This window comes from Semicossyphus pulcher, unplaced genomic scaffold (assembly GCF_022749685.1).
Source record: "Semicossyphus pulcher isolate SPU_LCO1_2020_fin unplaced genomic scaffold, fSemPul1.0.p SCAF_7, whole genome shotgun sequence".
Taxonomy (NCBI): domain Eukaryota; kingdom Metazoa; phylum Chordata; class Actinopteri; order Labriformes; family Labridae; genus Semicossyphus; species Semicossyphus pulcher.
The window spans coordinates 20,536,578-20,563,731 of NW_027211748.1; the positions used below are offsets into that span (position 1 = coordinate 20,536,578).

General features: G+C 42.9%; 1 protein-coding gene across 1 annotated transcript; it reads left to right on the top strand.

Annotated features, from left to right (window-relative positions):
- Positions 1–618: 618 nt before the first annotated feature.
- On the top strand, positions 619–27,014 carry LOC138612252 (dynamin-3-like). Its single transcript, XM_069685568.1, has 21 exons — positions 619–904; positions 1,248–1,602; positions 4,641–4,714; positions 4,911–5,060; positions 6,688–6,891; positions 8,976–9,074; positions 9,660–9,820; positions 10,156–10,298; positions 10,422–10,557; positions 11,784–11,851; positions 13,617–13,755; positions 13,934–14,020; positions 14,622–14,692; positions 14,900–14,954; positions 16,380–16,493; positions 20,893–21,002; positions 22,324–22,438; positions 22,808–22,972; positions 23,100–23,335; positions 23,449–23,622; positions 25,325–27,014. Exons 2-21 carry the CDS (start codon positions 1,442–1,444, stop codon positions 25,365–25,367), a joined length of 2,505 nt encoding a protein of 834 aa, XP_069541669.1. The 5' UTR covers positions 619–904; positions 1,248–1,441; the 3' UTR covers positions 25,368–27,014.
- Positions 27,015–27,154: the final 140 nt, after the last annotated feature.

Below are 27,154 nucleotides of genomic sequence, written 5' to 3' on the forward strand. Positions count from 1 at the left end.
CCTCGATGCGTATCAGATCTCTTTTCAATCTCGTTACAAATGGCTTGCAGATCAAATTAGTAAATTAGATCATCTCATGATAATCATCCAGTGGAGGAGAGACACTTGTGATCTGGCACAGAGGTTGTCCTGGGAGAGGTTAAGGCACAATGGCAGCGTCCTTTCCGCATGACCGCCTCCACCAGCCCGGGCCTGCAGTGACAATCTGTGACCGAGCACAGCATGTTTGAGTCCAGATAAAGCGACCCCCTCCAGGCTTTAAACGTGTCAATGTCATGAAGGGTGCTTCCTATCACAGCCATGTTTTAACATGCACACAACACGGCGACATAAAATGTCTGTCACGGCCTGTACCATGTATGAAATTTACGACAGCTGCTGGTTCCTGCTCCTGCTGCAGGATCTGAAGGAGCGCGTCCACCTCCTCTTGTTGCAGCGATGCGCAGCCGTGCCGCATGACTCACAACGGCAGAGATGGCACGGATGTAAACAGGGGGCGGGCTCAGGTAGGCCTAACCTGTACTTGCTCAGCCAATGGGGGTGCTTCGTTTCTCTGCCTCCTCTGCAATCCGGGGCTTTTCATTGGTCATCCGCCGCGTCAACAACGGTGCAGGAGCGAGACGCAGCTTCGCAATCACACCGCGGAGCGAAGGAGAGGGCGAAAAATGATTAATCTGTCAAAGCGGAATTTGTTTTCGGGATGAACCCGCTCTGACATCCAGCAGCCCGGAACACGAACACGTTTAATGCACGGGAATTTAAAGATCGAGCCGCCAGAGCAGGTGGTGCTTGTGTAATCGTGCAGGGTCCTTGTCACTCGTCTTTGCTGCCTGATCTGCGCGTCGGTTCAGCACCGGACAGCGACCATCGGACACTGAAAACACCGAGGGAATCCTGAGGCGGGGTACGTCCACAACAATTCAGAGTCACATTATATGAACATTCATACTATATATTTTCACAGGGCGCTATTTATGTGTATCTGCACGCAGTTGACGTTGCTTTTGTTTGCCTTGATTACGCGTGATTTGTGTGGGATTTATGGTGCCGTGAACGCACCATTTTCCTTAATGTGGCTCCATTCAACAAATGCCCTTGAAACTATAGGCTTCCCTGTGTATGTGTGTGTTTGTGTGTGTGCAAAAGAGGTTATGGTGGTTGTTGTAAGCAACTGCGCAATTGTCTGTCCCTGTCCGTTCATATCTCTCTCTCTCTCCCTCCTCCCCTCCCCTCCTCTTCCTCCACAGTCGCTCCGACCCCTCGCTTGGCTCGGGGCAACGCGCGGCTAGATGACTTCACTACATCAACAAGCACCGCGGTATCCTGGACTAATATAGCAGCGCCACACATCCTCCCTCCTCCCCCCTCCTCCTCCTCCTCCTTCCTCCTCTCTCTCTCTCTCTCCATTCGCTGATCCGGAGTCCCTCCGTCTAAAGGCACCATGGGTAACCGTGGCATGGAGGACCTGATCCCGCTGGTCAACAAGCTGCAGGATGCCTTCAGCTCCATCGGGCAGGCCTGCAACCTGGACCTGCCACAGATTGCTGTGGTCGGCGGGCAGAGCGCAGGAAAGAGCTCCGTGCTGGAGAACTTTGTAGGCAGGTAAAAGTGACCTCCAGAAATAGTATAATCCCTTCTCCTGCTAACCTTGAGCATGACATAAGAGGCCTATGGGGCCAAGCTCTCTGTGCAGAGTTCAAAACATCTCCAGCGACAGCTTTAAGTCCCTACTACTGCACCCGCTGATAGCCGATCACTTTTGTTAACCTAAATACTTCTAAACACACATCTCAGCCCTGTGGCTACTCACAGAGGAGGGCAGCAGTATTTGGGTTACAGCAGCACCTGGGGATCTCAGCCCAATCAGCACCAACTGCAGTCACACACAGTCCTAGAAATAGCCATCGCCCTTTTCCAGTTTCCAAGCATCCTTTCACATTAATATGCCGCTGACCCTGTAAAAACGACATTGTCATGTTCTGTTGCATAAAACGCAGATTGCAGAGACATGTCGCTGCATGAAGCCATTTTAAGTCATAATCCAGCTGTATACGCAGCAGACTGAAAACACACATTAATATTCATCATCCTGCCCTGGATCCTGGTCACTCACAACAAATAAATCATGAGCAGCTGCAGATGATTTTATATTTATATCAAAATGAGGATAAAGACCTCCCCAGAACGACTTGCTAATAGCTACTAAATGATGTGCTTGAGTCTGCTGCAAGAACTTTATAGTCAATCAATAACATGGTGCCGTGGTGTTTTATAGGCTGGTATTTCAAAGAGATTAAAGACCTTTGAGTTGAGGGATAAAATATACAAAAGTGCTGCTATTTGCTAAAATATTAATGTTCTAAACGTGTGTTTTGTTGCATTTATTTTGCTGTTTCTGTGATGTGATGGAATATATATCAAACTAAATGGTTCCTCAATCAAGTGCACACATAAAGGTCAGTTTACTGGTTACGGAGTGCACGGCTCAGCCTTTGAAATCAGCTCTATAATGTCTCATGTGGCTCTTAAAGGAGCCTTCTGGGATTATTAAGTTTGACAGATGAGAAGAGTGAAGGCGAGAGGAGGATTGGACTGAGATGGAAAATGTAGGATCCAGTGTTTCTCGAGCTTGACACATTGTAGGGACCAAGGTTATTATAGTTAACGAAAACGAAGACTAAAACTAGCAGTGAAAAAATTATTTTGTTAACAGAAATAAAAACTAAAAACAACAGTTTTTAATAAAAACAAAACTAAATAAAAACTACAATGAACAGTGCAACACAAACTAAAACTAAATAGAATTGCAGCTAAAATCAGCTTTGTTTCAGTTGCGAGATCACTTCGTTCTGTTTGAAAATGACACCATAACAAACTAGTTCCAGGAGGAAAAAACCAAGGCTTTCCTCTTAATACCTGAAAATAAAAATATAACTACTTACTAACTCGTAAAACTAACTCAAACTAAGCTAAAATCAAAAACCAAACAGAAAGACTAAATAAAAATAAAAACTAATGGAAATTTCAACATTATAATAACTCTGGTAGGGACTAAAAGTCAGAATTTCTTGGCTTCTGATTCTTCAATATGGAGTACTATTGTTTTTATTTGTTCCTGTAGGTGTGTTGTAAGTGCAACACATAATCAATTACATAAATGTTCCAATGCCATTTTTTTCAGCATTTCTGAAATGGATGATACTGAGTGCTGATCAGATACCAGCGCATTTAAAAAGGAATATACTGTAGCGTTACAGGGTAGCTAGACAGATGCAGGAAGAACGAGGAAGAGGTGATGTGCGTTGCTAGTTCAACAGAGCCCAGATTTATTTCCTTGTTGCAGCAGCTAACAGCTAACTCGAGGTTGAGGCGTCCCCAGAAGAACAACACTTTACATGCGTCTTCTTCTCCAAAGAACGCTGAACTCCGGCTTAAAAGTAGCTTTATCACAATAACTCCCTCTCTCTCCCCCGGAACTACTTCTCAGCCGATTACCCACTACGGTGGACACTTAAGAAACGACTGCAAAACAACAGCAGACATAAACAGGAACTCATACCCAGCGTTACAGTGCATATTATCATATATATCAACAGCTGTGGTGTAAAATATTGCTAAATTTCCACATTTACAACCTGTTGGACGGAGGCCTGGAAAGATTTCCAGCTGACTTCTTTCTTACTTACTCCTAGAAACAGGATGAACTAATGTCAGCAGCAGCTACGCTCACAGCGGCAAAGAACAATTCATTTCAGGTGAAATATGTAGATTTTTCAGTGGTTAAACATTTCATAGCAGATTAATACTTGTTGATCCCTCATCCTGCATTTTAGGCTGTATTCGAGGCCTTTCTGCTTCTGGTCCAACTAAAATCACTGAAGTACCCCTTGAACCATCATTTCACAAAACACAGAGCCAATGCAATTAGTCAGAGTGTTTTTCGTGCGACCAAATAGTTGATTTCTTGTGGAATTTAAAGTGACATGTGTGCAGTCACAGATGGATGCATTGATTTTGTCCTGTTCGAGCCCTCGTTGAGAGTCGTGCCGCTGAGTAACGGGCCATCTGTCCTAAAATGTCTCTGCACAGTGCTGAATGGACGAGTAGTGGACTCTGTCCCCCTGGAGGGAGATCCGGGGGTCGATATGTGTTAATAAGGCTTCTTGGAAAAGACCTTCAGCACGGGAGGTTGTTGTTTGTGGCATCCTCGATTGGACAGACATTTGCACACATGCAGAATGAGTCAGTGTGGAAGCCCAAAGGAAATGGTGAAGTCATCGTTTTTAAATGAGAAAGCTCCTCGTCAGCGATGCAGCCCTTTATTTTCACCTGTTGTTTATCAGGTCAGATTGTCCTGCTATAGTTGCAGCTGCAGCATCTAAAAGCTACAGGATTCGCTGTGTTTCAAAATGGCCTCTATTCCAATCTGACTCTATTTGACTTGCTTACAGAATACCGGATTAGTGCCATTGAAGAGTCTACAGTTGGCACGCCATTAAAGAGAGGACTCTTATGAGAAATTTGCCCTTCAAGAGTTCAAAGGAACAAAGATGAAGACATCGTGATGCAGCATGCCTTTGCTCTTTGATAAATGTTTACATCGGCTGTGGTTTGATACAATGACTCTTGCCTTTCCTCAGGGACTTTCTGCCCCGTGGATCTGGCATTGTCACCCGCAGGCCCCTGGTTCTGCAGCTTATCAGCGCCACTGCAGGTGGGTGCGCGCACATTTTCACACCCACACATGTTAGCATTTGCACACACAAACATGCACACAAATGCAGCCTCCTCTTCCTCTTTTTTAAATGATGCTCTTTTTTCCCTTTCACACTGACATTATTTTCTTTCATACACATGCAGCAAAGCCTCCGCTCATCTCAGCTATTTATGCTTCATTTTCATCCTTTCAGAATGGGCTGAATTCCTGCATTGCAAAGGGAAGAAATTCACAGACTTCGATGAAGTTCGCCAAGAGATCGAGGCGGAGACGGACCGTGCCACAGGGGCCAACAAAGGCATATCTCCCGTCCCCATCAACCTGCGGGTTTACTCCCCTCACGGTACGAAGCTATTACTTTTGTTACCTCTTTTTCCTGTCAAATAACGGCCCACAATAACACCTCTAAATCAAGGTAGACTATAGAGGCTGTGAGTCATCATCCTCTCTCTTTTAGTATCATAAACCGGCAGAACATTTCAAAAACTGGGTCATTAGTAACAAAGAATATGATTTTGCTTGGAAATGATGATATGGATGATTTTCTATGCTGCTGAGGACAGCCACTTTAAAAGCTCTGTGTTAAAATGGCTGAATTTAGTCGGCTAGCCATATTCAGATACGCTAAACTAATGATATAGAGATGCTACAGCCTTTTTGATGTCTGGAGATGTCTTTGTTTACACTGTAAATTGAGCTTGTAGTATTAGTAGTAGGCAAGAGCCTTGAAATGAAGTCAGTTTCAAATTATGGATTAATTAATTGCTCTCTCTACCATCTGTGAGTCATTAACAGAGCTATATTCAGAAAACATATCTTGAATTGGTTAATAGCTATTAGCTAATATGTATATCTTTCTGGTTTAAAACTGTTAGTATGCACAATAAACCTCCAAGAACACCAGAATTATATCATGACATGTAAAGATACAGCTGGTTGATTGACAATAAGTTCTAAGACAAGGAAACGTCTGTTAGCCTATAAGTTTGCACTGCCTGTTACATGTAGCTTTGATGTAGTTAAGTGATAACTAGAAGTAGATTTATCCATCACTAAACTGAAGCAAGTTTCTTCAGACAAACTATTCTTATATACAGGTTAGTTACAAAGGGGATGAACAGATATAGCCTAGCTAACTGGGATGAACAGATGTAGCTAACTGTTGTTTAGCCTAGCTAACGGAACCAACTGAAAAAACTTGCTTGCTAACATTTGATATGTTTAGGATGAAGTGTGGAAAAGTAGGTATAATGGAATACGGTCTATGTATGTGTCCTAACACTATATTGACATGCTCTTTAAAAAATATTTTATACTGGGAAGATTTTAAATACCTTCAAAACATAAAACCCATAATGCTAGCTTAAATTACCAAATGCTGTTAGCTCGGTTAGTGTAGTCAGACATTTCCCACTCTTTCTATCTGTATTAATACGACTCACTAGGGGCGACTGTGGCTCAGTGGTACTTGTCTTATCTCAATTGGAAGGTTGGCGGTTCAATTCCTGACTGCTATAGTCTGCATGTCGAACCCCAAGTTGCGCTGAAGGCAGACTCTGTGCATAGATCCTGGAGATTAGCATAGTAGCCTTTGCCATCAGTGTGTGAAAGGGTGAATGTGACAGTAGTGTAAAAGTGCTTTGAGTGGTCTGAAGATGAGAAAAGCGCGTTATAAATGCAGTCCATTTGACTCTAAAACAGACATGAAGCAAAGTAGCCTCATATCTATATTTACAACGGCTTGTCAGTTAGCTAAGTTTGTTATTTAGCTTGACCTGATTTAACTGTTACATTAGCAAGTTCAGTTGCAGCTGTAAGGTCTACACAAACTAAGATATTCATTACAATTTTTAAGATAAGATAGTAGTATAAGAAAAACAATGATTATCTCCTTTCAACTAACAATAGGCCACAGAAATGCCACAAATGTGTACCAGCTCATCTTATTTTGAATTCCTGTGACTCTGCAGTGCTGAACCTGACTCTCATCGACCTGCCGGGGATCACGAAGGTGCCGGTTGGAGACCAGCCCGTGGACATCGAGCAGCAGATCAGGGACATGATCATGCAGTTCATCACCAGAGAGAGCTGCTTGATCCTGGCCGTCACTCCGGCCAACACTGACCTGGCCAACTCTGACGCTCTTAAACTGTCAAAGGAGGTCGATCCACAGGGTAAGGCAAGGGCGTGAAGATGATGGGAATGACATTGGGAGTAATGGAGACACTCGGACAGATGTGGAGAGAGGAGTGGAATAAATTAAGCTTGGAAAATGTGGACATGTGGTTAGTGAGAGTAACTGGAGCCAGCTGTGTCTGACCTTGTCCTTTGACTTTTCTCAATGGGGAAACAGAATTTGCCTACACGGATCGATGAAGTATCAAACATTATTATTAGAAACTAGGGGACGAGAGAAGGGAGGATGAGGAGGGCATCAAAAGATAAATGAAGGGAAGTAAGGTAGGTCTGAAAGCGATGAGTGGAAATAAAGAAACATGGCCGAGGTAGAGCTTAAGAAGAAGAGACACTGGAAAGAGAATACAGAGGAAGGTTAAGGAAGGAGAAAGGAATCAAATTAATTTAATGCCCATAGAGTTTGACCTTCAGACAGGAGAGAAGGACACAGGAGAGGAGAAGAGGATGAATTAGCTAGGATAAGGAGGACTTGGACGAAGTGACCTTGTGGGAGGGATGAATGATATCAGACAAGGAGAGTGAGCTGGATGAATAGAGGAGAGTACAAGGAGAGAAGGGATGCTAACAGCCAAATATAAGCCAGCCAAATAAGAAGAAGAAATTCTGTTAAGTTTGTCCTATTGAGATCAGAGGTTTATTTTGCAGAGTGAGACCCGGCCAGGAATAGCAGCAACACAAAGTTTAATCAAAAAACAAGCAAACACATACACATAAAACATTTACACACAGAGAGCCTGGTTCAAAAGATTTCACCAAAGATATACAAATGTTCTCTCCCAGTTCAGTCCAGACTTTGGACAAACAATGTCCAATGATCGAAGGTTGTGATATCATCATCTTTCAGGATTAAGAGAGAGGATTAGTCGCTGGGAATTTTGCCCAGAATGGCTTCTTAAAAAAACGATACGATACGATAAGAATGTCCAAATCGTTTTGTGTACAGAAAACCAGCCAATTATTTTCTATTATTATTAAGTGTAATGGTGAGTAAGAAAACTACAGTTGACTACATGATACACAATAGGCAGAGGCGTTCATGTACAACACATCTCTATAATTATAACATGTTAAAAGGTAGACTCCACTAGTTTCTGTGGTCATTAATTAAAAACCTTCGGTATTTAAAAGTACCAACTAAATCTTGTCCCCATCTCTGGAACTATTTTCGCAGACATTGCTCGTCTTACTGTTCTTGAAGCGGTAAAGAACGTAACTTTTGTTTTGTCTGCATTTAAAACAACTTGAAGTTAGCAAAGCTGCTTTTGTGCTCTAACAAATACATGCTGAAGCTGTGCAAAAGCTTGAGCAGGAGACGGTGCAAGTAGTATTCAGCCCCTCCAGGATTACTCAGGCATTTTCGGTGATTTCACTGCAGCTTTAAAAAAAAGTTGCAATGCACGTTGTGATGTTTTGAGGCTTTTTTTTCTGTGTAACACATCTCACATCCACCGTGAGTGAGGGGGAGATTCTACACATTATTTATTCTCTGCTGCGGCCAGATAAAACATGATAAGAGACAGAGATTACTATCTCACTGCACCATGACTATTTGAAATCAGCGCCTACACACACATCAGTAACAGACTCTGATTAGTCATTCAACTCAACATAAACATCATGAAGTGGTTAACAGCTAACAGTTTTCAACATGCAAACATGGATAAATAATCACAAGACAACATCAGATATTGGATTTATTATAATGGAATCACTGTAGAGACACTGTAGTTCGAAGTCGGAATAGGTAGCTCATAAAAGAGAGGTAATCACATCGTAGCCTCGTTAGAACGGATCAGCTGTCTGCTTCAGAGCAAGAAAAAAAAGTATGTCCTCTGCATGCAGCGTTTCAAACATATTAAGGTGCAGTAAAAGATGCCCTCCGACGTTTAACCAACACTGCAGACCTCAGTGGATCAATATTTGAATATCAAAGAAGTGCAACAATTGGTTGAATTTGCAGGAATGCAGTATTGTCTTAGAAAACAGACACAAAAACATAATTGTGTAGTGAAATAGTGCCCACCATATCATCCTTCCTCACTGTTTCTGATGCCTCTTCCAGGTCTGAGGACTATCGGAGTGATCACCAAACTGGATTTGATGGACGAGGGCACAGATGCTCGAGATGTACTGGAGAACAAGCTGCTACCGCTGCGAAGAGGTGTGTGCGTGTTATACAGTACAATGAGTTATGCCACCTAGATTCACTTTGGCTCTCTCACTCTTAAAGAGGGGGTATTATGCTGTTTCACATTTTAAGACCTTACAATGTTGGATGTCCGTACTAAACGTGGGTGAAGTTTCAAATCTGTAGGTAAAAGTATGTTGGAGTAATCCAATCCAATCCCCAGGCTTCTCAACTCAGTCTGCAGGCTGCTGTGAACGCCAGGTTTCACACAGTTTTTTCTACACGCTGCACTTTGTGACATCACAAAGTGCCGCGTGTAGGGGGTTCTTAAAGGGACAGAGCTGAGTCGTTTCAGGCAGAGGCTGTATGAGGGCCCGCACAGAGCACCAGTGTGAGAACAATGAGTTTTTTTAACTGTAAATTATGCTAAGCTGCTCCACAGGTATCACAGAGTGAAATATGAAGCTTGAAATTAGCACAATACACCCCCTCTTTAAATTCTCTCTCCAGTTTTCAAACACTCTGCCCACTTTCTTCCTGTACTATTGCTACCTTTTGTCTCCTCTGAATACCATTCATTGTTTCTCTCTCTTTGTGTCCTTGTTTATTCCTTCTCAGGTTATATCGGAGTGGTGAATCGCAGTCAGAAGGACATCGATGGAAAGAAGGACATCAAGGCCGCTCTGGAGGCTGAGAGGAAGTTTTTCTTCTCCCACCCGTCATATAGGCACATGGCGGAGAAAATGGGCACCCCGCGCCTGCAGAGAGTGCTCAACGAGGTGATCATAGATCTACTCCCGGAGCTTTCACACAGAGCACTTTGCATGATTAATAAGAGGGCGGCCTTGTTTTTTTTCTTCCATTTCTATTGTACGGAACATCAGTGTGGGTGATACAAGATTGTCAGTAGGTGGAAAATGTACTCGCTCTTTCTAGTTCAGCTCCTAATAATTTATGATTTCACTCGCTCAGTTTTTCTCTGTGTTGTATGAATGTTTGAAATATACATCTTATTAATCGCTCTGTGCAGCAAAAGGCCCACAGCATAATCTGCTTTTTGATGCTCCTTTGTGTTTTCCTTTTGTTTCATTTTGCTGGCTTTGTGTCTCAATAGCAACTGACCAACCACATCCGGGACACCCTGCCAGCTTTCCGCAGCAAGCTGCAGTCCCAGCTGTTGGCTCTGGACAAGGAGGCAGAGGAATACCGGGGATACCGACCTGATGACCCGTCCCGCAAAACCAAGCAGCTGCTGCAGTCAGTATTGCATTTTTCTCACAACAAGAGGATTTGCATTACATCACCAAGTTTATGAGCTTATATCGTAGAGGTCAGAGGTCATTAGTGGTCTATTTTTCATCATTTTGATGACTTTTTCAGGATGGTGCAGCAGTTCTCTGTGGACTTTGAGAAAAGGATTGAGGGCTCAGGGGATCAGGTGGACACGGTGGAGCTGTCAGGTGGAGCCAAAATCAACCGTATCTTCCACGAGCGTTTCCCCTTTGAGCTGGTCAAGGTGATTTATTGCACATGACAGGAGATGACACTGAGAAACGCACGAGGAGGGGGAAGTTATTTGACCTTTTTCATATACAAAGAGCTAGATACAGAGTTCACAAATCCCCTGAACAAATATTCTAAATGTTCAGTTCAGATCTGAAAAATAAAATGTTAACTTTGACCAAAATTGTGATAGTAGTCAAATTTAAATAAACTGAATCTCTACCAAAAGCTCCAAAATCCCTCTGTCTCTTCTGCCCTATTCTGTTTTGTTTGAAGGGCCAGTTCGCTGATTTTCAACCTCAGTCCTATCATGCTATCGTGGGGAGCTAATGCCATTATGGTAGAAAAACCTCTGTCTGGACTACGTGAAACGCGTCATCTGGCGAAGGGCCAGGGAGCTCGCTAAACTACACTTCCTCAATCTAGGACACCCGTCTCCGATGTCATGTCTCATTCAAAATCGTATGATGTAGACTGCAGACCCGAAGATTTTTTAGACAATCCACCAGATTCTGTACCGCTCTGAGCCATTGCCTGCAGCAATCAATGTCCTTGACTGGAAAACAGAACTATTTCACTCCAGCGTCTCTCGCTGGGCCATTCCTTTCAGAGGGAGCGACGCAATGCACGCTGGGTGTTGTAGGAATGTAGAATGGGTGAAACCACGAGCTGTTTGTACAACTTTCTCCACAGCTATGGTGCCAATTTGAAATGTTATTGCTTCTATTGATAACAGAGAACGCCAGCTTTGACTGACAGTGGCTTTTTTCAGGGGAGAATTGCTCCTTTAAAGATAGTGACAGTAGGAAATCCCTAGAACAACGGAAACTGCACCGGGAACAGTGGTAATAATGACACCCCCTGTAGACTTTTTCATTTAACTAAGAGACAATTAAGTCCTGAAAGCTGAATTCAAGACTAAATGAGACTTTTTTCAGTCTATTTCCTCTTGTTTTTTCTCCTTTCTTTGTCCTTCTACTGCACAATCCTCCAAACACACAACATAATGGCCTCTTAGGTTCTCTCTTTTGTGATTTTCTCTTCAATGATCCCTAAATAGCGTCAGTATTATCAATGCCTTTTCAAATCTAAAATACAAATACGTCTTTTGGTACTATTTTCTCTCCCCTTTATACCCTATAATTACTCTTTTTTTATCACTGTCACTGCCGTCTCTCATCTTTTACACTCGTACATCTCTATTCTCTGTCTCCTCATCATGTTCTGTGTTCCCCTCAGATGGAGTGTGATGAGAAGGAGATGCGTCGCGAGATCAGCTACGCCATCAAGAACATCCACGGTATCAGGTAGGAATTGATCTGCCAAACGGAAATTGAATGACAAGATAGTAAAAATCTGTCTTTATTTTACACCTGCTGTTAAACCACAGTCACACCTTTTTATTTCCATAAGACATATAACTCATGTATGTATTGTATTGACAAGAGATGCGGGCATTTGTGTGTTTCTTTCCATTGACATTAAACAGGTATAATTAAGCAATATCTCATGAGAGGGACTGATGTTGTATTGAATATTTATGCAACAGATAATTATCTTTTGCTCCACCAGCTCAACTAGTTCCACAAATTAACTGAAACTGGACTGTTGTTGCTGAGCAACCAAAACATTCTCCTGCTCTCTGTGTCTACAGGTTACCACAGATCAAACTCTGTCTGCTGTAATGTTCATTAACAGTATTTAGAACACCTGGCTAAGGCGGAGTGATACACAGAGTGAAAAGTCCCAGTGATGTTGTTCTCTATATCAGCACTCATGGATTGCCTCTTATCCAATCAGATTACTTGGTCAGAAATAACTGTTGTATAAGTCAAATATGTTGATGTTGATAATCCACAATATGTTGTTTTGGTATGAAAACATCATAACAAGTTAAAGTGCAGATGTTTTAATTTAGATTGCCAAAAGTTAAATAAAACAGGACTTAAATACATCTTTTAATGTGGTTGATGAACTTTCTTTGTGGCTTAGTCCAGCCTCTGTTTGCTGCGATATAGTAGAGGAACAAAGTCCCCTAATGATTGAGATACCCCTACCTGAGGTAGAACAAAGTACAACCATGTTTCAACATGGCTAGTTTATGAAATGGATGGTTGTATAAAAATATTTTACTGCAAAACTAGTTTTGTTTTGGTTGTTTTTTGGATCTTACCAAAAAACTGAAAAATTAAGTCTTCTTGAAAAGGGACATCACCTGCCTCATCACCTGTGTCTCTGCTAATAAACATCAGAATGACACCAACTTCAGACTGGTTGTTCACAGACAGTTCCCTCTTACAATAAAGCAAATTTTCAGTAATACCTTTCACTGTCTTTGAAATTTACACAGTTGAAAACACATGAGTTATGGGTTGGAAATTGAAAGCAAAATACAAATTTAAAAGGTATGTACAGACCAATCATCAATAGATGTCATTTATATCTACTAAAGACTGTTGTCTCATCACTAAAGTAGGTTTTAACAGTGGAGCCAGCACTTCAAAAAACGACACCGACAAGGGGGCCCTGGTGTTGTAAATGTGTGAAGAGAAAGACACAAACAAGACATTAAGACAAAAATGAATTAATTTGCACTCTTTTTGTTTTTTGTAAGATCCAAAAAACAACTTGAAATAATACATTTGCAGTAAAATACTTTTATACAACCATCCATTTCATAAACTAGACATGTTAAAGTTATGCTTTGTTCTAGCTCGGGTAGGGGTATCTAAAAAACTAAGGCCTTCTTTGGGGGGCTTGTTCCTCAACTTATATTGATTCAGCAGCAGTTTAGGCACCGCAAGCAAAAACCTACCACTCAAGTAAAAAATAATTCGAAATTTAAAGCCACAAGAATAATTATCCTAAAAACTATATCAGGTCCAATATCTACCAAGACGATGTTTTAATCAACACAATAAAAGCTTTGGCACTGACTCTTTTATTTTAACCACAAACTGCATACGGTGTAACAGTCATTTTGTGCTGTAAGAACCCAAATACACATAGAAAAGTGAAACCATTCCTCATCACAGCTGCACCTCGTTTCCTCCTCCTCTTGTTGGGTTTCAGGACCGGACTCTTCACCCCCGACATGGCGTTCGAGGCCATCGTGAAGAAGCAGATCATAAAGCTGAAGGGGCCCTGCGTCAAGTGTGTGGACATGGTCATCCAGGAGCTGATTAATGTCGTACGCCAGTGCTCCAACAAGGTAACCTGTGGTGTATGGGGGTTAGGAAGTTTGAAGGAAGGACAGGAAGAAGGCTTAAAACAGAGAATGATGAAAGCTGAGCTGTTGTCATATTATATTTTCAGTTTGTTTTTATTCTTGATAATCCTGCATTCTTTATCGCTTGTGAAGAGTCATAAGCTGTGTGATGCGTTTCCAGCTGGAGTGCTTCCCGATGCTGCGAGAGGAAACGGAGAGAATTGTGACGTCTCACATCCGAGACAGAGAGAGTCGGGCCAAAGACCAGGTAACGTCCATTAGTGTGCAAATATGGACATGTACAGTTCAGAAGATCTGTGACATGTATACACACACACACACACGCACGCACGCACGCACACACACACACACACACACACACACACGCACGCACACACACACACACACATGCAAAGCTAGTGCCAGTTTTTCTCTGTGTGGAGTATCTCTATAATCCATATTGTAAAGATATGGAATTACAAACCAAGTAACATTTACCCAATAGTTAACTGTCAGTATACATAATGTATAACATATAGATAGATAGATAGATACTTTATCTATATATAATACATATAAAACATTTAGTGAATAGCTTGTCTTTATATTATAATATTTGGAGAATATCAGTGCCACTTGTCTGTGTCTGTGTGTTAAATACAAAGCTGGTTAGCTTAGCTTAGCACCAAGACTGAAAACAGGGGAGAGCAGCTAGCCTGGCTCTTTCTGCAGGTAACAGCAGTCACTCATCATTTTTTATATCTAACTCTTGCCATGGAAATCAATAAGAACTTTTTCCAAACATTTCAAATTACACCAAATCCTTTAATAGTTAAATTTGCTTCATGTTTATTGTTGTGTTGTTGCAGGTTCTGCTGTTGATAGACATCCAGCTCTCTTACATCAACACCAACCACGAAGACTTCATTGGCTTTGCTAAGTAAAGACTCCATCTATTAGCTTGGCTCTACCATGATGAATTATTTATGAAGTAACATCACGTCAGACTGGTGAAAAAAAAAAGCTCAGACAATCTCCTTCTATCTCTGTCATGTTTTTCTCCTCCTCTTTCCTTTACGTTCACCTTTCCCTCCCTTTCATCCCGGCCCTCCTGCCGTCTCTGTTTTGTTGTTGTTGTCCACCGCAGCGCGCAGCAGAGGAGCAGTCAGACTAATAAGAGCCAGAGTTCAGCAACGAACCAGGTGAGCATTTGTCGGGTCTCGTCGCTCGTACACAAACACGGAGCAAGAGTTCAGGGGATGAGTGCACACCTACACAGCAGCAGGATGGCTTCTGCAGAGAGAATACAACAGAACGACGCTGAAATGTGATCTGACATTTCAGTTCATCTTTTGCTTTGCACACATTTGATCTGATTTACATGTTTTTTTTAGATTATAATTTGATATGTCAGTCATGCATGCTGTATCATGTTTAGTTTGGCACCAGTTGTGTACAGTGGTTTGTCTGCTTTTTTTAGTTTCACAATTTAATCTGAGTAAACGAGTCAAAAGGTTCTGTTACTTTCTGCCGCCATCATCACTGGTGTTGTTGTTGAGACGTTTCCCTTTGTTTGAACCCCTCCTGTGTCATCAAGGTGCCACTTTGCATTTCATCCCCATCCCTTAGTGAGAATCTCAGCTGCCCTCTTATGGGTGTCTGTGGGTGAGTATCGCTCATTGTGGGTTATGGTTTGCAATGTCATTTGTGCCTGCAGTAACACTTCTGCCCATTGTGTGGTGCTCTCTAGCATCGCTGCATAACAACCTGTCATCGTCTCGTTTTCCACTCTGACAGGTCATGAATGGCAAATTGGCTGTTTGAGCAACAGTTGGGCAGAGGCTTTCTTTTCTTTGAGACGATTTGCACTAGAAAAAGCTGCCATTTTTGTAGTTTCTAAACCCCCCACATTCCTTCCTGTTGCAGGCCTCCTCTCCTCCCGCATCAGGCCTGATTGTAAGAGTTTACTATCTAACCGTTTACCTCTAACACCCCCTCCACCCACCAAGGTCCGCAGACTACAAGGGGTTGCCATGTAGACAAATAACAATTACAGTATTTCTTTATTTGGCAGTTAAAAAAAATCATAATTTAGTCTAAAAACTGTCAGAAATATGAGATAAATACCTCTCGTATTTGTGCCTCTGACAGTAAGGCTGTGTAACGGTTTGGGTAACCTCCTTAGTGAGTCTTAGGCGGTGCAAGACTGACAGTAATCTAACCTAAAGATCACTTGGCACTGTGCCCACGGGCTTGTTCATGCAGGGCCTTTAGGGTTAATACACTTAACACAGACGACACACACACGCTCTATTGTGTGCTTGAAGCACTTAACACAATGGTAACTTAACTTCTAACACTTGTGGCATTGTGAACACAGCTCCCTGCATGAGACTGCACTGACGCACAGTCACATGCTCGGCTCTGAGTGAGTCACAACGACACACCTAACCCGACCTTTACACACATTTCATGGCAGCTCATGCATCAGCCATGTTGTGGTGTTTATATGTTGTATCAGAGGAGAGTGGGTTGTTTATCAGATGATTAAGAGCTCCAGGTGTTTTTTTTATTCTTTTATTTTAATTGACGCAGTTCCTGACTTTGCGACTTTACCCTCACCTCAGGTCATCCGTAAAGGCTGGCTGACCATCAACAACATCAGCATCATGAAGGGAGGAGCCAAAGAGTACTGGTTTGTGCTGACTGCCGAGAGCCTCTCCTGGTTCAAGGACGATGAGGTGAGTTTAAAGCAGATGGATCAAATGCTCTTTGGTGTCTTTCAGCACATTGTTTTGGTTTCCCAGCCAGCAGCTTTACTCTTGTAGCTCTCATACTGTACCGGCCAAAGCACTAAAATCAAACTATATCCTTGCTGCTCTGAAACAGCAGGCAGATACGTTTTGCAGTTGTAGCCGGCCTGTTAAGAGGCTAAAGAGACAGAAATTTCCTGACGGAGTGAAAAGCTCTTTTTCACGTTTTTACTTCATTTAATACCCTGGTTCTCAACTGGTGGGTCGGGACCCAAAAGTGGGTCGCGGAGCTGTTTTCAGTGGGTCGTGGATGTGTCTATGCTGCGCTTTTATTTTGAAGAACATGGGTTTCTTTTGACGTGCGTGCAGTAGTAGTGTAGTTTATTCACCCTCCATGTATCCACTGATTGGGTAATCCCAGCTACAGTTACATTTACATTATTGACACTTAATGAGCCCGACAGTTATTTCTCTTAAAAAAAGTCTGTCGCCTCACAGCTAGAAGGTTCCTAGTTCAAATCCTGGCTCGGACGTATAGTGGGCCTTTCTGTGTGGAGTGTGCGTGTTCTCCCCGTGCATGCGTGGGTTCCCTCCGGCTTCCTCCCGCAGTCCAAAGACATGCTCGTTAGGTTCATTGGTGACTCTAAATTGCCCGTAGGTGTGAGCGTGAATCAGAATCAGAAATACTTTATTACAGTTGCTCTGACACAGAGGAGCATAGAGAAATACATGGCCTAATAGAAGTAAGAAAAATGTCAAATATGCGTAATGTGAGAATGTGAGAGTGAAAGGTTGTCTGTCTCTGTGTGTCAGCTCTGTGACTGACTGGTGATCAGTCCAGGGTGTAACCCCGCCTCTCGTCCAATGACAGCTGGGATAGCCTCCAGCCCCACCGTGACCCTGAACAGGATAAGCGGTATAGATGATGGATGATTTCAAGCTGGGAAGAGAATTAATTGAAAGTATAAAATTGTTTGAGCAACTTCAAACCCTTTAAAGACTTACTTCCTCTTTTTGGCAATACAAACCAAAAAGCTAAGACTGATGGATGCCAGTCTGATGTCGCAGCAGCAATCACTGATGGAAAAATGACTCAGATCTCTTGTTTTCTTAAAGCAGAACTTTATTATTTTTCAGTCATCAATAATACATAATAAGATCATTAATTACAAGTTGGTTTTGGAGGATAGCACTCTGCGTGTCCTCAGCATTTTGTCCGTCCTGCTGGCGTGTTTGGCGGGCTGATGTCTATCTGCCTGTCTGTGCCTGCTGTACAGGTTGGAGGATATTCTGCACAGCAAGTGTAGATAGGCAGACACACTGCAACTCCTTCAGCCAGTCGCTGCTGCTGCTGCTGCTGCTGCTTTGAAGTTTGTTTATTGGACATTGTTTAGTCTCTTTGGGAGGGTGCAGATCCAACAGAGAAGCACAGACACAGACTCCTCTCCTGACCTGATTGTTACATAGATTGCTAAATGTGGTTCCACTTTAATATAGGTCAATTTGACTTGTTTGTTGAAAGCAGTTTGGCTGTGTGAAGATTAGATCAACGCCATGAAGTCGAACTGTTTGTCATTCACTCATTCTTTTCATTCATCGTTCCTTTTGTCTCTGAGCTTCCCTTCTTCTTCTCTCCCCACCTCTTTCCACTGGGAGTTCAGGCATTCGCCTCTTCTTCTACACATTTGGAGCCGTCCCAATCCCCACCAAATGTTCACTCACAGACTCCCAAAAATATATGAAAGCACACTCGGGCCTCAGACAGCACATGGGGCCCGCTCAGCACTGGCTCTACGGATTGTCATTTGATACGTCAGTGTGGTAATATGGGAAATTATAGACTCCGCTGGCTTCGCCTTGTGTATTTCTGTTTTTACACTCCCTGAACTTTCTATAGTCACAGACGTGCACACGCGCCGACGCACACGCACACACCCTCCTCCCTCTGCTGGTGTGGTTGGCAAGTTACTTTGGAGCTGCTCGCATTCTTGGCAGGAGAAACACAAGTTTTTAATCCAAACATCAGCCTCTAATGTTTCAGCACAGAGAAACCCCTCTTTAAAATATCCCCCTTTTTACAATGCAAAATATTCCTTATGCAGCAGTGAAAAAGTTGCATCTTTTTTCCAGTTTTTAGCTCAAATCAGCAACAAAAAATCTCATCCGACGACTCAAAACACATCAACTTAATAGTCAAGTATAAAACATCTTTTATGCACATATATTTTATGTGCACTGGAGCTTTTTCAGCGTCTGAAACAAACTTTAATTACCATCTTTTTTGCGGTAATTTGACACCACAGCAATCTAGTATACACTAGTGTCCTCTGCCCTTCCAAGTCCATTTTGGCCACCCACTGAAATAACTCCACTGGAGGTGTCTGACTGTATTTTCAAACTGCACTTGATTGATTGGCCCTCGTTCCTCTGGCCTGCGCTAGATGCTTTGCAGCCACACTCGCTCCTCCCCCCCCCCCTTCCACTGGACCACATCTTCATCAGAGCACCAAGCGAGCAGCCTGCACACTTACTCATTCATGCTATAAATTATGTGAGCGTTGGCTTTAAATCGTGTAACATTCTGGCTCCGAGTTTGGAGTCTTTACACCTTGGTTTTCACAGCAAAGTTGTCAAATGTGCAGTTAGTGTTGAAGGTTGGTGATGTTTGTTTATTCCAAAAAAGAAGTGAAAAGGAAGTGGTGAGTGTTAGAATGCACTGATACAAAATACAGATGATTTTAGATCACATACAGATGATATTAAGATTAAAATAAAGCAAAGGGTGAGAAGGGAGATGCAAAAAAAAGAAAAAAAAGAAACACATCTTGGAGACAGAGAGACAGAGAGAGCGACACAGAGAGACAGACTGACAGAAGAGGGTCCATGCCCAGTCTAACCAATGTGCAGACTACTGTACACCAGTATGACAATGAACAGGTAGTCTGAACACTGGGTGGACGGAGCCGGAGTTAAGAGCCAGGCCTTGTGTGCTGTTTTCTGCTCTTCCAGATGCTCGCGCCTCTCTCGTCCGTGCCCTCCCTTCGCCCCTCTCCATTTTGGCAGCAAGGATCCCGTCTATCGAAAAACCCCTTTTTCGAAACTGCGATTTCGGCCTCCTCCGTGTTCGCCGCCTTCCTCCAGCTTCGCTCGCTGCGCGTCTCTCGGCGTGTTTATTTGTTTTGGTGAAGACGCCTGAGCTCTGGGTCCCCTCGCGGTCCGTTTCGGTCACGCCGGCCATGAAGAGTATCCAGCCTTGACGTGGCACATTCGCTCAGACGACTGGGACAGACTGGCTGCACGTTCAGGGAGGGGATATCACAAAAAAGAGGGAAAGAGAGAGACGGAGGGGGTGAGAAAGGGAGAGGAAGAGAGAGGAAGAGGGAGGGGACCCGCGTGACCATATATGGGCTGCAGTGACCCCTTGGGGAATACAACCCAGAAGAGTCTGCAGACTTTTCTTGTCTTCTCTTTTTCCCCCCTCCTCATCCTCTTTAATTCTTACCTGCGACCATCCACCAACACTTTCCTCACCTTCGCGCCAGATGTGGGCTTTCTTCTGCAAATCTTTTGCAAATCCACTTTTGTGCTGCTTCTTCTCGGTCTCTCCTCCTCCTCCTCCTCCTTCTCCTCCTTCACCCGCCGCCTCTCTTTAACTTCTCCCTCCTTCCCCTGGTTCTCTGTGTGCTGCTAAGCACTACCAGATGTTGAGTTTTAACGCCAGGCTGTCATTTAATCTCTCTCCCTCTCGCTCTCTCTCCCTCCTTCTTCAAAAAAATCAGGCAGGAAGTGGGCCCCTCTGGAATGGAAAGAAAAAATATTGAAAAAATATAGAGGGGGAGGGATAAAAGAAAAAAGACAGAGAGAGTTGAGAAAGATGGAGGCGAGGATGGAGAGTAAAAATGAGCTTCAGCTTCTGTTGCAGGCCTCTCTGAATGTCAGCCGTGTTTGTGCGTCCGCCTCCGAACACTGTGTTTGAGCACTCGCTCTCCTTCGCGTACACATGTGTGCTTTTCGCCGCAGCCGGAGCGTTGACTCAGCCTTCAGCTACCAGCTCTCCACGGCAAAAACGCACCGTGAAGAACGACTGTGTCTTGACCCACACTGTAATGACTTCCACATGTGCTCTCCTTCTCCCTTTTCTTTCTCTGACTCCCCCTTCTCCGCCCACCCGCTCCCCCCCCACTCTACCTCCCACTCTCATTTCTCCCCCATTCCTGCTCCCTCCTGTCACCCCTTTTTTCTCTTACCTCAACCCCCTCTCTCTCTCTCTCTCTTAAAAATCCTGATTTCACCTTTCTCCTATAGACGTTATCTTCGTACAAACAAAAGCAGCACGTTGCATCAGTCAGAACGTTGCTCACGATGCGTCTGTTTTCCTCGTTCACAGGAGAAGGAGAAGAAGTACATGCTCCCCCTGGACAACCTGAAGGTCCGCGATGTGGAGAAGAGTTTCATGTCCAGCAAGCACATATTCTGTATTTTCAACACAGAGTCAAGGTCAGCTCAGACAACTTTAACTTCATTGATTTACATCTTTAAATAAAATAAGATTTTTTTAGCAGCTTCATGCAGGAGACGGAGTTAAAGAGTTGAAGGCCACATGTGTGCTGCTGCAGCGGCTGAAATATGTTTTGCATTATGTGTTTAGTACGGTCCGTGTGCATGCATGTATGCATGATGGCAGAAGAGGAGAAACTTGAGCTTTTTCTAACAGATCTGATGCTCAGTTTGATAAAGTTTGTCCTTCATTTTATGATTCAATTTTTAACACTTTAAAATAACAAATTTTTTTACCTTTAAAGTTGTAATCTCAAAGAGCTCAGTTTCATTCTCTTTGGCGCCACCACTTCCCAGATATTCAGACGTCCACGGTTGGCTCCGGTTGTAACTCTTGATTTTCCTCGCTGATGGTCGCTTTCCTTTTTAGACTGTTTGCCTTCATCTGAGCGTCGAATTTGTTTCTTTTTCTTTGGATTTTCACTTATTTTTGAAGTTGTATCTGTAGTCATCGATCTTTTCTTTGTTTGTTCAGCCATAGTAGATTACTGTTTAATCGCAATACTTGCAGAGACCGGAAAAGCAGCCGCTTAGCTCCGCCTACCCTCTCTGGCAGACCAACCACTGCTGGCTGATGGAAAACGCGTCACTAACTGGGTGTCACTTGCGAGTTTTGTTCCGCAAAAGTCCCCACAGACACCCAGTCCTTAATAACACTATATACTGCAAATGCAAAGGCTTTCATCAGTGGGCCAAAGGCTCAATCACCATTGTGTTACCTCATTCGGCGATAGATAGAGACTTAACAGACATTTATATAAATGAACATCTTCAAGATTACTACTTTGAATTATTAGAAAAGCAGAGTTACATGAAGGTCTGGATGTTGCAATAGCAGGCTGATGATGTAATAAACAAGCAGGACTGTTGCCTGTATATAACATAATCAATCTGCGTTGTGTTTGTCAAGCCTGAGCTGTTAGTCATTGGTACAGAATGTCCTGTAAAAAGTTTGATGGTATTTCACTGTCTTCATGCATTCATGCAACTTCTCCTATAAAAGGGTTAAAATACCCCACATTGAAGGAGGCTTATAACCTAATAGTATCAATACTTCCAGATGTCACCGTTTATATCTGTTTTTTAACAATAGGGGGCTTTGTCCTCATTCGGTTCAACAATTAATCATTTATAAAACATTAAGATTAAATTATAATGTTTATTTAATGTAATTCACTTCTTCACTTTAGTATTTTTCAAACGTTGGTGTAGAATATCAGCTCTCCCCTGAACGCTTGTCCTCCTGTGTCCTGGTGTTCAGGAATGTGTACAAGGATAATCGCACCCTGGAGTTGGCCTGCGACTCTCAGGATGATGTGGACAGCTGGAAGTCGTCTCTCCTGCGTGCTGGGGTCTATCCTGAGAAGACCACTACGGTTAGCAAACCTCTTCACTCTCCTTTTAGTTGCTCCTTTACTCCCTGGGGCGACTGTTTCTTGGTTTTGTTTTCCGAATGCCTCCTATTTAACCAATTTTCGAACATCTAATCTCATAGCCAGTGAAAATGAGCTTGTAAATTTGCCATTTAGTTTCACAACCTTTGAAACTTTCCACATTTGCACATATGCTGTTGGAAAATACTGGAAAGAAACACCTGTTGCAAACATTTTGTCCCTGTTTTCTAACATTCATACTTTACAGGAAGTCTGTTATCTTACAAAAACGATCCTGTATTAAAAACTATGCCATGTGGTGATGAATATACCCCTCTTTTCTCATTGCATTTCTCCTTCGTACCTCTACAGGTCGAGAGTGAGACCACAACCACCTCAGATAACTTCTCCATGGACCCTCAGCTGGAGCGTAAAGTGGAAACCATCCGTAACCTGGTGGACTCCTACATGGCTATTGTCAACAAGTGCATCCGGGACCTCATGCCCAAGGCCATCATGCATCTCATGATCATCAATGTGAGAAAAGATTACTCAGATGTGTATTTATCTTTGCTATAACTGGGTTAAAGAGAATGTACCACTACTGGAAATTACAATTCTAAATTCTGACTCATCCTCCTGCACTTCCTCTTCCTGCCACTAGGTGAAGGACTTCATCAACGCAGAGCTGCTGGCCCAGCTGTACTCTACAGGTGACCAGAACGCCCTGATGGACGAGTCCCAGGAGCAGGCCCAGAGGAGGGACGAGGTGCTGAGGACCCACCAGGCCCTGAAGGAGGCTCTGCTCATCATCGGTGATATCTCCACCTCCACCATCACCACGCCCATGCCTCCGCCTGTTGACACCTCCTGGATGGGAGGATCCAGTGGGAGTCGCAGGTAAAGTGATTGTGTACATGCACGCTGTAACCATCTTAAATAAAAACTATTGTATTGTAAGTATTCCCTTACTTTCCTGAATATTATTTATGCTATTCCCGTCCTTCCTCCAGGTCTCCGCCACCCAGCCCCACTGCTCCCAGGAGGATGTCTTCAGGCCAGCGCCCAGCACCCCGAGGGGCCCCGCCACCTCCTAACCGCCCAGGACCCCTGGGGCCCTTTAATAACAGTGCTGACAGTCCTCAGGCTCCCAGCCGTCCTAACAGGGCTCCTCCCAGCATCCCCAGGTAAATGCACCCATCACATTTACATTACACACATACATTTTTCAGTCATGAATCTTCTTTTACATATCATTGAAAATATAACACGTTTATGTAAAAACTGAGGAATTTAGAGGATTATTTGCTGACATTAAGTTTTAATTAAACTGCGGCAAGTAGTAGTAAACAGTATTAATCAACAACAGATTTTTGCTCCATCACTTACTTAATTTACTTCACTTACTTACTCAAGTAACTGGACTGTTGTTGCCAAGCAACCCAAACATTCTCCTGCACTCTGTGTCTACAGGTTACCACAGATTAGCTGTTTTTTATCATGTACATTTATATGTTTATTTTTAAAAGAGTCTGCTGTGTGATTCAGAGGTACCAGCTTGATCAGTGTAGACATACACGGTCTGCTGTAATGTTAATTAACAGTATACACCTGGCTGAGGCGGAGTGATACACGCAGTGAAAAGTCTCAGTGATGTTGTTCTCTATATCAGCACTCATGGAATGCCTCTTGCCCAATCAGATTACTAGATTTTGTTTTACAGTGAGAGAGTCGGCCTCCTTTTACACACACACACACACACACACACACACACACACACACACACACACACACACACACGCACACACACAATCATGGTGCACAAAGTGATGACAGTGCTCCTCCCTTAGCAAAAACAAGACAAAAATGCACGATCATGTGCAATACTTCCGCTTCTTTATGAGTACCATGTGCAAAATTACTTTAACTTTTAGTATCAGGAGCAATATAATCTTTTCTCAAGTATTATGTACAATTACATTCTTTATCATGCATTATCTTTAAATCCATAATCTTGTGTAATGGAAGTTCTTACTACGTTTTAACTGACAATACTACTGTCAATTTAACTGCCACCATAACTTCCTGCCTCCTTTTGTAAAAGACTATTGTCATATTGTTTTTCTTTAAGGCACTGTCTCTTCTGCATTAACCCATACACTTTATATTTTCACTCTTTGTTGTTGTATTTCTATCTAGCTATCTGGCACTGTAATTTCCTTTGGGATTAATAAAGTTCTATCTTATCTTAAAAATACACCATCAGTAAAAACAGGGTACATAAAAACAACATGAAAATGAAATGTGCCATCAGAATAAACATGACAACGAAAACAAGATAGAAGCTAGCAGAAATTTAGCAGAGAACAAAGGTGGGTAGCAGGGTGAGACAGCTTGCCTTTGCTCTGTCTAAAGTCTTACAGCAGCACCGCTAAAGCTAACATATTATATACAGTATGTCTTGTTTGTTAAGTCTGCTCGAAAAAGCAAAGTGTGAAACCACACATTAAACTTTAACAAGGTGTTATGTGGCAGACTATTGGACGGACCTTTGACAGAGCCCGGCTAGCCGTTTCCCCTCTGTTTCCTGTCTTTATGCTAACTTAAGCTAACTGGCTTTTGGTGGTAGCTTCAAATTTAGTGTAAAAGTATTTCCTTATCTGTTAAACTCTTCCATAAAACTACTTCCTGTCTAGTCCTGTTTTTGTTGCTAATTTTGGCTGCATGTGTGAGACATTAAAGGCGGTATTAGCAACATAAACATAGCATCTCTTACACCTGTGTAATCTTATTTCCTCTTTTGTCTTATTTACTATTAACCACTAATACTAATTAACTCTTCTCTCTTTCCATTTCTCTTTAATCTCTTATCTGTCCTCTCTACCCAAGCCGACGACCCCCGCCATCTCCCACAAGACAAGCCCCTCCATAAACATCCAAAGGGGGTTCCTCCATACCCTTATCTCCCTCTCTCTCCCTCACCTCCCCCCTCCTCTCTTAGCCATGGCTCTGCTGTCCTGGTCTCTCCTTTAGTGCAGATGCTGAAGTCTTTGACCCTTTGACCCCTGCCAGGTGACGATGTCCATATATCTATGTACAGTATGGTACTTGTCTTGTGGTGTATGTGTACGTGCGCTTGTTGCTCGCCTGTGGTCCAGGTTTGCTTAGCAGATCCACTACCCGGTATCCGTCCCTGGAACCCCTTACATCCCCTCCTCCCACACACACATACACAAACCCCTCACCGAGTCAGCCATCACCTTCCACTTGCTGCTTCTACATGAAAAAACGCTCAGCAGTCGTACTGCCCTACTCATTCCAAAACGCAGCATGGCACATAAGCTGCTTTTATTGCATGGGAGTGTGAAACATATGTAGAGTGTGTGTGCGTGTGATTTGTGCGTGTGTATACGGGGGCGGGACTAATTTGCCTATATGTAGGCTGAGTTTATTTAGTATTGTATTAATTTATTGTAAATCGGCCCCCTTAAGTGTTAATTATCAGCTTAATGTTCTCTTAGGAACAGAAGTTGTATCTTAGTATGTGTGTGTACGTGCGTGTTCGTGCGGGAGTAACTTTGTGTGTGTGTGTGTGTGTGTGTGTGTGTGTGTGTAAGAATGTGTGAGGAAGTGTGTGCATGTGCCGTCCGTCTGCACGTTTGTTGGCGTTTCAGTTGTGTTTGTTTTCATGGTCAAAGCTGTTAAAGATGAATCCTAAAGCCCTCGGGGGTACATTTAATGTTGGATTTTGTGCGTTGTTCCTGTGTTGTAGTAGCAGCCGTACACACATAGCAAGGCTGAGGAGCACCTTCAGTATTATCTCTATGGTAACAGCATCAATAACACATTTAACCTCGTCATAGGTGTCCACCTGTGCTGTATCAATGGTCAACTTGTGACCCTCTCTGCCTTAAGCTCAGACTCAGACGCCGACTGCTGAGATGGAACATGCCATTGAATAAAAAAACCCCTTCAAAATAAAAGTCCTTCTTGAATGAACTAAGAAAGCATTTAAATGTTTCCATTTAGCCTTTTTCTCAGGTTTGAAACGCCATGCACATCACTCATCGCACTCTTCTTTTCTCAAACCTCTTCTAGTTCTTCTTCTCTCACAGCTAAAGGTAGTCAGCCAGTCAGCCTCTGCGCCCGAGCTTAAGCTGCTGTTGTCAACGTTTAAGTGCTTCTCTGTCTGTTTGTTATTGTGTATGTGGGCCTAAACTGTGTTCTGATGTATATAGGTAACGATAAAGAGATACTGTACCTGTGGACTATAAAGACCTCATCAAGGATCCTAGCGCTTTAATCGTTCTCTGTGTCTCTATTCACTAAATGCTCTCTTCTATCTGATTTAGACCGCCTTAACGGCACAAATTACAATTCTGTATTGCCAAAGCTAAATGTAGAAAGAGAATCAGGAAGGCAAAAAAAAGAGAAAAATCTGCTGAAGACCAACAACGAAATTGTTCCAGTTGTAGTGAGACGGATTGTTTAGCAGAGGGCAAAAAACTGGGGAATTGCATCAGTTGTTCTTTTCTGTGTCTCTGTATCGCTCCTCAATAAACTTCTTCCTCATAATGTCGCACTTTGTCCACAGAGTTTTCTTTGTTTGAGCCACTTGGACAGTAAACACAGTTTATTTATGCAAAACTCTCTGTGTAGTCTGTGTCATTCACAAATATTATGCTCTCACATTCTTGCTTGCTTTCTAATTGATATAAA

What these genes read in the sequence shown, in the direction of transcription:
- LOC138612252 (XM_069685568.1), top strand. Translation starts at nt 1,442, where the DNA reads ATGGGTAACCGTGGCATGGAGGACCTGATCCCGCTGGTCAACAAGCTG. An exon ending in GACTTCATTGGCTTTGCTAA is followed by an intron (nt 14,693 to 14,899) that starts GTAAAGACTCCA and finishes TGTCCACCGCAG; the next exon opens with CGCGCAGCAGAGGAGCAGTC. An exon ending in TGCATCTCATGATCATCAAT is followed by an intron (nt 22,973 to 23,099) that starts GTGAGAAAAGAT and finishes TCCTGCCACTAG; the next exon opens with GTGAAGGACTTCATCAACGC.